This window comes from Gracilinanus agilis, chromosome 2 (assembly GCF_016433145.1).
Source record: "Gracilinanus agilis isolate LMUSP501 chromosome 2, AgileGrace, whole genome shotgun sequence".
Classification (NCBI taxonomy): domain Eukaryota; kingdom Metazoa; phylum Chordata; class Mammalia; order Didelphimorphia; family Didelphidae; genus Gracilinanus; species Gracilinanus agilis.
Window position 1 is genome coordinate 381,981,194 of NC_058131.1, and position 14,392 is coordinate 381,995,585.

Here is a 14,392-nt window from a genome sequence, read left to right on the forward strand (position 1 = left end):
CAAATTTTATATTCAGATAAGGAAAGGCAACCTTTGAGAACAGATGGAACAGAGTTCAGCATAAAGGCTTAATCCTATCAGGATGATTCTTGTATGGCCATCTGGATAATCCGGCGCACAAATTCAACGCCTGTTAAAAATATGACTCTGGCCAAGATTAACGTCGCAGATTTTCCACTAGACTTGTTCATATTTGACTTTATGATTTTTTAGGCTCAGGCGGGGCTCCTCTGATTTATAAAAGAAATCTGGAAGTGAATAAAGGTGTGGTCTTTAGTCTTTGAAGAAACAATTGCATATATATATATATTATATAATTATTTTTTAAAATCTGAAATGGCTTTCTTTTTCACAGAGTGATGGTTCAATTTTGGAAGATGATTTCACCTCCCTTTCTTTCAATAGCTTCCATTTCCTTAACTTTCCTCATAAGAGGACAACAAGGAAAATTAGGCTAAAAATAGTTTTTGCACAGGAAAATTTCTTATGGCAGGAAGAAAAGAATTATTTACTTATTGTATAATCAGAGGCAAGTGAATTTACTATTGTTGCAATAAATATTACAATCTTAGGCATGAATAATTCATTTCCAAGGTTCATTCCCCTCCCCACCATTACTTTCCTCTTTGCTTTGCCATAGAGCTGCTGACAATCATTGTACAAAAAAGAAGAAAAGAAGGAAAGAAAGAATAGGAAATAGGAAATCAAATTAAATGGTCATATTTGCCATCGTTAACAGATAATTCATATTTGTATCACAAAATTTTGGATTTGAATATGAGTCAGAAAACCTTTCAAAAACCAGCCAAATCTTTTGAGTTTAAAAAGTTTGAATTTCTAGAATGTATTTAATTAAACAATTTTTACTTAGTATGAAACAATACTATATTGTGTGTTATGACATTTAAAAAGCCATCAACAAGTTTTTCAAGAACAATTTAGAAGTTATAGGTACAACAGAATGTCAAGAATTTTCACTATTGAATTGTTCATATTAATTTGTATCTGGAATATCTTAGTTTCTAGGATAGGAGGCAGCCTCAGAACTCCAGAAAACTGCTTTCTCTAGGATTTTTGTATCGCCACTTTCACATTCCTACCATCCCCAACCTGACAATGAGGTGATGTTTCTACAAAGATTGTGGAGGAATTCCACCAGTAGAGTAAGGAAGAAATAGAGTGAATAGAAGTAAACATTACTTGAGCTTGAAGTGTAATTAGCAAATGGTCTGCTTTGCAAGTTGGAAGCTGTCACAATAAACTTAGTAGTGTAGAGGTTCTTGGAGTCCTACTGCTCTTATTAGATTTATATCCAATTTGAATCTATATTTTTATATACCAAGTATGTTTTCTTTTCTCCATTTGATGATAACCCTTAATGTTGTCAAAGCAAAAAAGGTTACCAGGAGATACAAAATTAAAGCCCCTGAAATTCTTAATCTCATTTAATATTTATAAAAATAATTATATCTAGAGTGAAGAAATCTCTCTACCACAATTTGTTTAAAATAGTGACCTTAAAAACATGTATAAACTTATCTGCAGTTATTGGGTTCACTGGAGTTTAAGAGCCAAACATGTATGTGTGTATTTATACATACGTTTATGGCAGATAAACATATATATGAAAATATATGCATATCAAATATTATTTGTTCATTGGAATATAGGTATCCTAGTGGATTAAGTATAGATCTTAAATTCTGATAAAACAATAATGGACTAAAATCTTGCTGGAATTAAAATAAATTCAGAAGAAAGGAGAGCATTAGCAGTAACAGAGTTATCGATTGATCGAAATCAAAGAAATATCAGGATGAGGAATTTTATTGTCCCAATCATGATAGGCTGATGCAAATTTAAATGGATGGTAAATTGAACAAAATATTGTTTTCAGAGTGGTGAAACCACTGATTTTTTCTTCACAGCTGACTGAGAATCTGTTGTTCTCCATATTCTGAGTGAAGGTCTTGCATGTAATAGGGCCAGGACGTAGGTAGGGCGAGGTAGTTTCCATTCTTGGAATGATGTCATAGCAACTGGAGTTTGTCTCTGATGCTTCCAGTAAGAGGATGCCTGACCTAAGAATAGAGCAGCCTCCTGCATGTGGCTTAAAAAGATATAGGGCCAATCTCCTGGATGGGGCCAAACCCCTTCTTTCCCTGTTTCCTGCCTAGTGGCTGCTTATTGTCAGAGGTGAAGGGGAAGGCGTTGTTCAGTGTTACTGAGAGAGCTGGCAGGAAAATCATCATTTTACTAAAATAAACAGCAAATACAATTGTTTAGTTTAAACAGGAAGATGCAATGCTAATGGGTAAAACTCAAGTCCAAAGTGTGTGATTTTCCCCCCAATCCCTAGAGTAGGTATGTCTTCAAGCACAGTACTACTGAAATTTGAAGAGATAAAATAAAATTAGCCTGGATTTTATGGAGGGTCACTAGTAAGAAGAAGGAGGAAGCTGAGTTCATGGTTTTCCCAAAATTTTCTGCCAAGTCTCATAAATTTAGACCAATAGCATTACAATCTTATCTTTTTCCTCAGAAAGTTTTCCCATTGGATTATCAGATTTCATGTATAAGTCAGACTAGATCCTTTCCCTCCCATATACCCTTTACCTTTGAAGAAAGATTTGTGCCTGTCTCAACTTATCTGCTCTGAAAAGATTAATCACAAATCCACCTACTCAGTAACATGGCCACACATACTCATCAAAACTAAAATCTTCTTAGTAAGTTTTCCTCTCTGTAACCTTGTGATTCTTTCTTCAGAGAATGGAGTGCTATGATGGATGTGCATATTCTGGTTAATAGTTACCATCCATTCCTTAACCAATTTCAAAAATTAGACTACAATAAAATATGCTCCACCGTATAAAATAAAGGGGAACTTAAGAGTCTCTTCTATCTCTAAACTAGACGGCATCTCAGGATCATTCATTCATATATTCGAAGAGTATTTATTGGCTAGTACCTAATATGTGCAACAATATTGTTCAAAGTCTCTCACTATCTTAAACCATCATTCTTAATATTATTTTTTTCTTGCACAGTAGATCTGTACAAGTGCTTTTTCTAATGCCATTTCAGTTAAGGGCATGCTGGATAATGGAGAATTTTGCATACATTAATACTCAGAAGAGAAAAGAGTTAATTTCTTTCTCTTATTTTGTTCTCATCATATTTGTGGAAATAAGACTTAGATTGGAATAAATCTGAATTTCCAAAGACTATTGTGACTGGATACACATTACTTCAGTCTCTTTCACAAGAACAAAATGAACCAAGAAATTTTGATTCCTGTAATAAGGCACCAATAGTTGCAAAATCTCATCTTTGGAATAGGTGAAAGTAGACCTAGAGTTGATGATAAATATTGGACTGCTGACCAGGTCATCCTTACAGCCACTGAAACAAGCCAGATATTAATCATAGCACAAAGAGATTTCAGAAGTAAAAATAAGAGCAGGCCCAGAACCCTGCTGATAGCTGCACACATCACTAATTCACCTCAGTGGGCATGTACCTCTGAGCTCAATTAACCCTTATTCCCAAGGCCACCCATAAACTCTGAAGTAAACATGGCTTTCCTGGCCCTGGTTTTATATCAATGAAATAGATCATTTCTATTGGAGGGTGAGATGCTGTTACAGCTTATAAATTCACTTTGCTAATAAAGAGCCTGATGCCTCCAATGTGTGTTTGTGGGCACTTGAATCATATACCATTGATTCCATAAATCAGAAAATTTCAAATTGCTGAGAGTGTCTGTTATTTCTTCTGTCTTTTGGTGCTATTTGAAGGAGATAGAAATACTCTTAAGGTTGAACAGGTGATGGAGAACATCCCCTCTGCAAATTTCTCTGCACAGCACCTTAGTTGTTAAATATATACTGGAGGTGGTAAATTTTTTGAAAATAATTTTTACTTTCTCTCTCTCTCTCTCTCTCTCTCTCTCTCTCTTTTTCTTTTTCTCTCCCTCTCTCTGTCTCTCAGTCTCTCCTTTTCTTTCTCTCTTCCCCTCTCTATCTCTCCTTCTTTCTCTCTCTCCCCTTCTCCCTACCCCCACCCTCCAGCCATTGTTCAGAAGCAAATTGGAAATCTGGTAATTAGGCCCTGACTCATAGTGTAGTATTAGAGTCCCAAGCCAAAGTTCAACACCCTGAAATGAAATTTAAACCAATTAATCTGTTAGATTTTTATCGCTTGTCCGTGTTTTCTCAGCAATTCCCCCAGCACGTGGCCTTTGATCAACTCTCATACAAACGCTAAAATGTGTGCCTGCTGCTAGCGAGATGGGAATGACATTAACATGGCACTCATAAAGCAATCAGAGCAGAGAAGCCCTCAAACAGGCAGGGCATAGTAATATTTAATAAAAGCTCGCACATAATCTTCAGAATTAGCATTTTGTGCCTTGCAGTACCTTTGGGAGAAGAGCTTTTATTTGTGGAGTGATCATTATTATAACAAAGAAGAGCTACCTAATAATTTCCACTTTAACTCTGCAATATGCCATGAGCATTTCAGAACCATTATGCTAAACCGTGGTGGGGTAATCATTTTATTGTCATAGTCTGAAGGGAGGAAAATCTCCTCTACTTTGGTGGCTGGGGGGAAATAAAACAAAAGACAACAAAAAACTTTTGTTTTTAATGAGATCTAGAACCAGCAATGCCCTGCTTACAATGTGCTGTGGACACCAAAAGTATGAAAATACAGCAGTGGGGCCAAAATTTGGAAAGAAAACAACAACAAAGCCTTTATTAAGTCAGGACTTGACACCAGCACCAAATTTTGAATTGAAATTGATTTCTTGGATCCCATTGTGTCTTATAGGTAAAAGAGTCTTATTGGTTGTTCAATTTTGAGTTTGAGCCAGTCATTTTCAAATACCATTGATTGTTCAAATTCCAGGCTACACCAATAACTCATCAGCCCCATGCACAGTGTTACTTCAGGATGACTTCTCTTTCCTTTTTATCCTAGCGCTAAAATGCAGTACAGAGAGTACAAGACTATGAGTCTGTGTTTGAATCCTGCTTGATAAATCATTTTACTTCTCTGTGACTTAGTTTCCCCATATGTATAATGAGGGAGCTTGGACTCGATGATCTCTAAGTTCCTTTTCCAAGCTCTAAAATCTATAACCTCCACCCTCATTCTACTATGCTTTATTTTAGTGGAATAAGGAAACAAAAGTACTCCCTGGCTGTTTCAGACATAATTCTCTCTCACGGACACAGCATCCTTGGGAGGGAAGCACTGATAGGAGGAAGAGGCAGTACATCTGTGGATTTTTTAGTCTCTTTTCCCTGTTTTCTGAAAGTCGGGCTTCGCTTGATAATTTGAGATGTGGTATATTGGTTAATGCTTCTTTAATGGATGAATTAGCAGATGAGTGTTATTAGGTACATAATGTTAAATCAAGAGACAGCTTGGTATAGTGGGAAAAGGACTAGAACAAGGCTCAGTGTGCCACTAACTAGCTGGGTGACTTTGGGTCTCAGTTTCCTTATCTATAAAATGAGAGGAATAGTCTTGTTGATGTCTTAGGTCCCTTCTAGCTCTCAAAGTTTTTGATTCTGAGAACTGCAAGGATTATATTTATTTCTTGTAAAATGAAGTGAAGTTTATTAGCTAGGTTGTAGTATTAGTGCCAAGTGCAGAGTGAGACCATGCTGAGCAGCATACTGCTGCTTTTTCACCAGCCATCCTTACAAGGAGATTAAGAAGATGGTATTACACAAGCTTTGACTCATTTGTTTCCCCACCAGTGTTTGTAGCTTCTCTGGAAACTGGAATCTGTTCTCTCCTTGTTTGCTGGCTTGCAGGCTGCTTTATTATTGGCGGGTTGCTTGCAGAGTTTGATAACATGAGAATTTTCAAAGTGAAAACTACAGTGAAGGTCTTGGAAAAAAATACTTTTTGAAACACATACACATATACCTCCTCCATAGGACTTTCAAAGGGATGAAGGAGGAAATAGTCCCCACTGCTTTGAAAGCCCGCAGGCTTTAGCCATGTTGGAGATTCTCTGAAGGAGACATGTACATGTCAATGTGGCTCTTGCATAGGGATTGTGAGAAAACTAAAAAGATAACATTTTTTAAAAAGAAATTTGCTATCATGGACAATACCCCTCTCCCAAAAAATTGGATTAAAAAAATCCAGAACCTAATACAGAGACTATTTTGAGGTCACAGGGTTAGAAGAGCCATTGCTTCAATATTATCTTCAGGAAACATTACATTAAAAGTAGCCCTAATCGGCACTGGCCTTTCTTATTTTGAAGATGTTCAAGGATTTGGCAAGGATGTGCTTTATTTGGGGAGCTAAAATCTTAAGATTTTGGTGGGGAGGGGAGAAGGTAGAGTGAAGTGATTCCAAATTATTTATATATTGAGGCCCTTCATGCTTCTTAAACTCCTTCCAGTTCATTGTTAAAATACTTGTAATTGTATTTCATATGTTATGATTGATTTGGAATTATTCAACAGTTTCTGTATTTGGAATCAGAGAATCTGGGTTCAAATCCTGGCTTATCTATTTGTTAGCAGTGTGAAATTAGGAAAGTCATTGAATCTCTTTGGGATTCATTTTTCTATACTGTAAAATTGATCTTTAAGGTCTCCTCAAGCTGTAAATTCCATAATACCAAGAAATGTGCTACTTTTAATCATATAGAATTCTGATGATTGAAAGCTTCATGGAATCAAAAATTGAATATTAATTTTGAGAATGTTAATGTAATAGATATTTCAGTTCATTAATTATCTTATTCTTGGTTAGGAGAGAGAGACAGAGACAGAGAGAGAGAGAGAAAGACAGAGAGAGAGAGAGAGAGAGAGAGAGAGAGAGAGAGAGAGAGAGAGAGAGAGAGAGCGCGAGAGAGAGAGAGAAGGAATATTAAAAGGAGTCATTTTGGTTGTACATGCCCCATTTTAAGTTCAGCCAAAATTAAATTCTTGCTTTAGTTTTTTCAAAAGATTTCTGTGCAATTTTATCAGATTAACTAAAGTCCAAATTAAACCTATTCAACTATTTTGTGAAAGTCAGTGGTTGTCTCCTCCCTCTCAGGTTAAAGCCTAATAGTTTCTTTTGTTCTTACAAAAGTCAAAGTAGCAAATTCTTCAAGATCTGACAATGTGGAATGATGTTTTCCTATTTCCTTTTCTATAAAATTAGCCAGACCTTCCATTAGCTTAAGTAGTAGGAAAATTGGTCTGGGACACTTAGAGGTTTTTTTAAGAGGAGAGTCCCATTTTCTCTCCTATTCAACATCTCCCAGGTTTGGGTACTTTGAGGTGTTGATATTAATTAAAAACACTTCTGGGAATGGCAGACAACCTAGCAATATTAAAAAGCTGAGAAATGAAGCTGTCTGCTTTAGGACTTCAAAGACATACCTTCACCATTATACTCTTACCAAAGCAGTATTCCCACAGCAATTGTATGAACTTTTGGCATGTTCATTGGTATAAACCTCCTCCAATCTATTCACAACATTTACAAAGTATTTCTTATCTCTAGATGTCTTTTACAATGGAAAGAAATGAATATTTAAGAAACCTACTTGGTCTTTGGACCAAGGATTGAAATAGAAAGAAATGAATGAGGGTTTGGGAATTTCATATGTTCTTTATGGCTCTACTATTAACTCAGTTTACAGGATTATATAATTTTGGCCGCCTTCTTCTGCAGAGTTCTCATCTGCAAAATGGGGTTGAAGACACTTGGTTGAAACTTTTATTTCACTTAAATATCAAACCTCTAGTAAAGTTATATCAATAGAGGGGACAATGAGGTAAAGGAAAAATATATTTAAACCATGATGTGAGAAGGAATCTTAGCCCTCGCTTCCCTCATTTGCTTCCATTAATATTTGGCTAAATATTTATTGGCTTTCTTTTTATCAATACATTTTCTGGTGAAATGAAATTTGTTTCTGAAAATGAAGAAACTTGGAGGTTTTCTTTTTTAGGGTGATTTAATCAGCATTTCATACATTAACAATTGATTGCTTTTGATCACGTTTCTAGCTTTCCTGTGGGCTGAAAAATGAATTATATTCTTGATGCAAATATTGAAAACAGTATTTTTAAAGGCTATATTGCATCCTATATCATGGCAGAGCCAGAAAGTATTTAAAATCTTGAAGAGCTTCATGTTATTGTAAAAAGATAAAAGTCTTTTTTTAGAAAAACAATTCTAATCATTAAAGTTTGGTTCTAACTGCAGAATTCTTTTCTTTTTCATGTGTGTTGAAAAGCAGCTACCCCCTGTATCAAAGCCATCAGTCCAAGTGAAGGATGGACTACGGGAGGTGCCACAGTGATCATCATAGGAGACAATTTCTTTGATGGGTTACAGGTCATATTTGGTACCATGCTGGTCTGGAGTGAGGTAGGTATTGTCTCACCACTAATATCTCATAACTTTGTCTAGTTTTGGAAAATGTCTATGTGTGCAACACTAGTGGCTCTATTTCAAACCCTAGAGAATAGCTTCTACTACAGTACAGTGATTCTGGCTGTAAACAGGGAAGCATGGGACAGATATATCTGCCAAACATTGGGTGTTGAGGCACGTTTTACTGAAGCTACAGATATCCCTTCTATTTTGTGACTTTCCCCATAGTGGTTTCGATATATTGTGGATTGGCATAAGAAATTAAATGGATAATTTTTGTGAGTTTTGCAGAAGTCAAAGCCACACATGAAGGACAGCAGATGACACAGAAAATTCAAAAACTATATGACCTATGGCTTAGCTCTAGTTTTACAGTTAGGCACTGTAAAGACCCCATAAAACAATAATGGAAAAAAATCCTGCTTCTGATGTGAAGGCAGCCAAAAATTTTTGCATGAATTTCCAGAATGTGGGAGGCACTGCATCCCTAACCTCTGCAATGTGAAAGGGATACCCATACTTCCAGTTTCTTGCCAGTCAACACTATCAAGTTGTGGGCTTAAGTCCCTTTTTACTTTATTAGCTTCATGAACTTGCTAGTATATTTATCTTATGGGAAATTCCCTAAACACTTTACATGATAGTGTGAATGACACTCAGGTACATGACATATATTTGCACCATTTTCTAATTCCTGGGCTTCATGAGATTTAGGTTATTATCAGGTTCTTTTTTAAGATTAACATTCTAAAGAAAATAAAAATCTGAGTATAAATCTTGATTTTTATTTGTAAAACTCATTAGACAATTGCCTACTTGAGGTGGGGTGTGACATAGTAACTTGCACATATTAAATAGAATATATACATGAATCTGACATCCTTTCTAGCCCTACATTTAAAAAAAATGACATTTTAGACTGCTCTTTACCAGCTAAAAACAACTCTATTTCCCCAATATTTTCCAAGTAGCATATCAGTTCTTTTAACCTGATATCCTTCTTTTCTGGCAGTGGTCATGATTAGAATACCAAACTTTTAGATCCACAGAATAGTTGTCAGTTGACATGGGACACTTTCCTACTCTTTCTTATTCCTGAACCTTAGTGTTTAACCTTGGAAAAGAGGAGAATTAAGGATAACATGCTAGTATTTTAAAGACTTTCATATGAAAAATGGAGCTCACTTATTTGGGTTGGCTCTAGAGGGCAGAACTAGTTCCTGGGCAGGTAGATGGTACAATGGATAGAGTGCTGGGTCTGGAGTCACAACTGATACGACTCAACAACAGAGGGTAGAACTTGGAACAAAGGGTGGAAGTTACATAAAGCTGTATTTAGGCTAGAAGCTAAGGAAAACTTCCTAACATTTAGAATACCCCAAAGTGGATTTGCCTACCTCAAAAGTGAATTCATTGGAGGTCTTATGACAAAACCAAATAACCATTTTGAGGAGAGGTATATTATAGTAGGGATTCCTGTTCAGGTATATATTAGATTAGATAACTCTCAATAACCCATCAAATTATGAGATACTGTGGTTCTCTGATTCACTATAGCCTCCTCTCCTCCAACCTATCACATGCTGTATTATATTGTTTAGAATATTACACTTGGAACTGGAAAGTATCTCATTTAGTCTAAAGCACTCATTTTATGGATGAGGAAACTAAAACTTAGGGCAAATATATAAATTCTAAGGTGTCATGTTGTTACTCAGTCATTTTGGTTGTGTCCAACTCCATGACCTCATTTTGGGATTTCTTGGCAAAGATACTGGAGTGGTTTGCCATTTCCTCCTCTTGATCATTTTACAGATAAGGAAATTGAGGCAAATAGGGATAATTGACTTGCCCGTTGTCACATAGCTATTAAGTGTCTGAGGCCAGAACTCAGGGAAATGTGTTTTCCTTACTTCAATCTCAACACTTGTATCCACTGTGCCACCTAGCTACCCTCCATTTAGTTTTCACAATAACTAGTCTAACTAGGACAAAGTACACTGGGATTACCAATTTCCTCCTCTCCCATTTTACCATGCTTTAACCCATCTGTTTCATTATCAGAAAATTGATGCATATCCTAATGAAGAAAACTCATGAAAACATCAAAATAATGCTTCTGCTCTTTTTCCATCTTGTACTTCCCCCAAGTTCCTACAGCATATTAATGCTGGTCCTATGACCTTGCCTAGCAAAATAGAGGCAGGCCTGCATTAGAGGAACCTCAGAATTTTTCTTTGTAAGCTCTTGTCTATGTCATGCCTGCAAAATAAACCCACCAGGACATTTTTTCTCCCTGTTGAGAACCTAACAAATGGTTCTTTTTCTCTCCTCACCCTGTACTCCCCTAGAGTGGAAAAGCCATTCTTTTAAAATAAACATCTTGTGGCATTATCAGCCAGGTTTCCTCGATGGGGCTCTTTAATGGGATATAATCTTGATAATGTTCCTGAAGTTTAGAAAAATGAACTTAGGCTTCAGTGGTCTTTTTGATTATTTATTTCCTCAACTGATTAGTAATTTAGATTTTCATCCATGTTTTCTATCACACACACATATAAAGATTAGTATGTCTCTATGTATGTCCCTATATTTTATATATAGGCATATTTAAAGGCAATGTGAGCTATGGATGATGTCCTATAGATGTATGAAAATCACCAAGCATTAGACTTAGTCTAACCCTGAACATGAAAGGAATAAAATATATACTATAATATAAAATATATAATAATACAGAATTATATATTTTATATTATATCCTATATAAATATATAATATTTAATGTTTTAAATGCTTATAAATTTTACCAGTCATTTCAAACATATAGAATATATTATAAATATACACACACAGACATATAAAATTTGTTTTCTCTTCCTTATGTTCCAGTTTGTGTTAAGTCTAATATTTGGTGACTTTCTTATATCTATAGAACATAGATGATTTTTTTTAACAGAAGACACACCATAGCACAGATCTGTGAGTCAAAGAGTATGTACCAATAGCAAAATTTGAACAAAGAGCCCCTTTTCTAGTGTATTTTATCTACTCACATAATTTTAGGAGGCAATTCATATTTCTCTACCCATAAGTTGAGGTAAACTTGTGTGTTTGCATATCATTATTTAGCTCTAAGAATTGGTCTACAGGAAAAATAAATCTTTTCAAGGGCTTTGGGTTCTAGTCTTTCCTCTCCCATTTACTTACTTTACTGTGTGCCCTTAGTTAGATAAGCCATTTTAACCACTATGGGCTTCAAGTTGCTTTATTTGTACAAATGAATATAGTAGAGCCTCATAAATTGAGGGCAGTAGGCTCTTAGATTATTCCCTGATATACTTTCCAGTTCTAACACCCAAGATTCTAAGTGGTATATATTTTTTTCTTCTCCTTTCAACTCATCCCTTTGCCAAAGAAGATCAGGAAGAGCTTGGATCCTAGGCCAGACGTGCTGATGACATTAGAAATTAGTACATAATGCTGTTATTTGGAGTCTTTTTTAAGTTAAAGGATTTTTTTTAAGAGTCAGAGAAAATAGGGTTGGCTTAATTTGGTATCATCTGTGCTTTCTCCCAACCCAATCTTTTGTAAATGAGTCGTTCATTTTCACTCTCTGATTGCTCCCTGAGGATTAGGGTTTAGAGTGAGGGAAGAAAAAGGTAGCACACATTGTGCTTGCAATCCCAGAGTTCTCTCCTGCTAGCTGTCTCGGCTCGTTGTCCCACATGATTTGCTTTGTTTCTTGTGAGCCTGGCTCTTCCTCTGTCTTTGCCACTCATCTCTCTTCCTGTTCTCTTTTCTCCTTTCTCTTTTCTTTTTCTCTTTCTCATATATGTTTTCCCAATTATCTTCTCATAAGGCTTAATTCCTCTTTGCTCTCTCTTTTCCCTGAGATTTGCTTTTTGACTGATATCTCTGACTCCTCTAAACACATTTCTGTAAGACTAGGAAGGCGCCAAATCTCTGGGGCGGTCTGATGGTGTTAGTGCCTTACCACTGACATCTGCCTGAATAAGAAGAAGCATTTTATTAGAGCGTAGACTATACCGTTTACAACATCTGCATTTCTCCTAATTCTCTTAAAGGTACCTTTTCCACATTCCCGGTATCCTGCAGTCATCAAACAAGCAGCTAAGTGGCCCCATAGATAAAGTACTATAACTGGAGCCAGAAAAAAATGAGTTGGAATCCTGACACTTTTTAACTTTATGAGCCTGGACAAGTCACCTTAACCTCTCTAACCTTCAACCCCCTTATCTGTAAAATAGGGACAGTAATAGCATTGACCTCCCAGGGCTGTTTTAAGGACCAAGCAAGATATTTTATATAAGACTCTTTTTGTAAACCTCAAAGTGCTATACAAATGCTGGCTATTATTTTATCAAATTTTTATCAAGTATTTGCTATATGTGTGTTACCAGGCTGGGTACTGTTGGGAATAGAATTCAATTCAACAAATGTTTATCATTCACCTAAAAACAACTGTGCACATTTATTAAGTATTTACTATATGCGAGGTCAGCAAGGTGGCACAGTGGATAGAGCACTTGATTCTGGAGTCAGGAAGACTCATTTCTCCCCGAATTCAAATTTGGTCTCAGATCTGTGTGGCCGTGGGCAAGTCATTTAACCCTATTTGCCTCAATTTCCTCATCTGTAATTTGAGCTGTAGAAAGAAATGGCAAATCACCCCTGTGTCTCTGCTAATAAAACTCATTCTATAATTCTATAGTTATAATTCACATTATAAATCATGAGAGGCAATATGGTATAGTAGAAAAATCACTGGGCTGGGAATCAAGAAGATTACATTCTAACTCTGCCTCTGTTATTGCTTTACGTAAGACTCTTCCTTACTCTGGGCTTTCATTGCCTCCTTGATTTTTTAAAACTAGGTAATAGCCAGCATTTTTATATAGTACTTTAAGATTTGCAAAGCACTTTACAGACCTCATTTGATCCGTGCAACAACTATTCAAAGTAGGTTCTTTTTATGATCTTCATGTTGCATATCAAGAAATTGAGGCACACAGAAGTTAAGTGACTTGTTCAGCATCTCACATCTGGTAAGTGTCTGAGGCAGGATATGAACTCATGTTTCTGGCTCTATTGAAGTCTTGCACTCTAGCTACTGGGTCCCTTAGATTACCTCTAAAGTTTCCCTCCACTGATATTTTATGATTCTATGAAATACTCATTTTATAAGATTTGAGCCCCTTTGTGAATCCTAAGAAAAGAGTAAAGAAAATTTTCCTTTTGGACTTTTTTTCTTTCTTTCCATATTAAATTAAAGATCACTCTTAAAATCTTTGGTTTGCTAGCAAGAGGATTCCACTTACTTTTATTAACACATTTTTTGTAATTAAGAAAACAGGATTTCCCTTTTGAGATATTCTTCTTAGTGAGATTTTCTTGCCCTTTGGATTTTGGTACCCTATATCCTAACATAAGCCTAAGGAGTATATCAAAATGTTGCCACTTGACACTTGGCTTCCATGTTGGTGATGCAAATTACCAAATTACTAAAAACACACCCTTGACATTCAGTAATGGAGTGAGTGCTGCTACTGTTGATGTGTGGAAATATAGTTTAAGCTATTTACATAGCAATCATTCAGATGATGTCATGCAGTTTTAGATTTATCATGCTTTTAATGTTATGAGTCTCAAATGCAACTTTTCTTCAAGGTTTTTATTTCATTTCCAAGCACTGTATACATTACATTAGGTGGCATGCAATTTTGTGGCACGTGTAAAATTAAGGATTGCCTGGACCATTTAGCTCAGTTGGGTAGAGCATGGTGCTAATGAGGCCATGGGTTTGATCCCTGTATGGCTCATTTAGGCTCACACAGGGAGAAATTCTGTTCTGTGGTCACAGGCTGCCTCTTAACCCCAGGCAGCTATCCCATAACTGTAAGCCATTGGTCAAAAGGTAGATGGAGAATATGGATGGTTTATAATCCATCCCCACCTTGGA

At 36.0% G+C, this 14,392-nt stretch overlaps 1 protein-coding gene across 1 annotated transcript in view; it reads left to right on the forward strand.

Annotated features, from left to right (window-relative positions):
- Positions 1–14,392, forward strand: part of EBF1 (EBF transcription factor 1) — a 467,727-nt gene that overhangs the window by 344,879 nt on the left and 108,456 nt on the right. Inside the window, exon 13 of the mRNA XM_044659847.1 lies at positions 8,273–8,403. Coding sequence (XP_044515782.1) covers positions 8,273–8,403 — 131 coding nt within the window. The remainder of the gene's footprint in view (positions 1–8,272; positions 8,404–14,392) is intronic.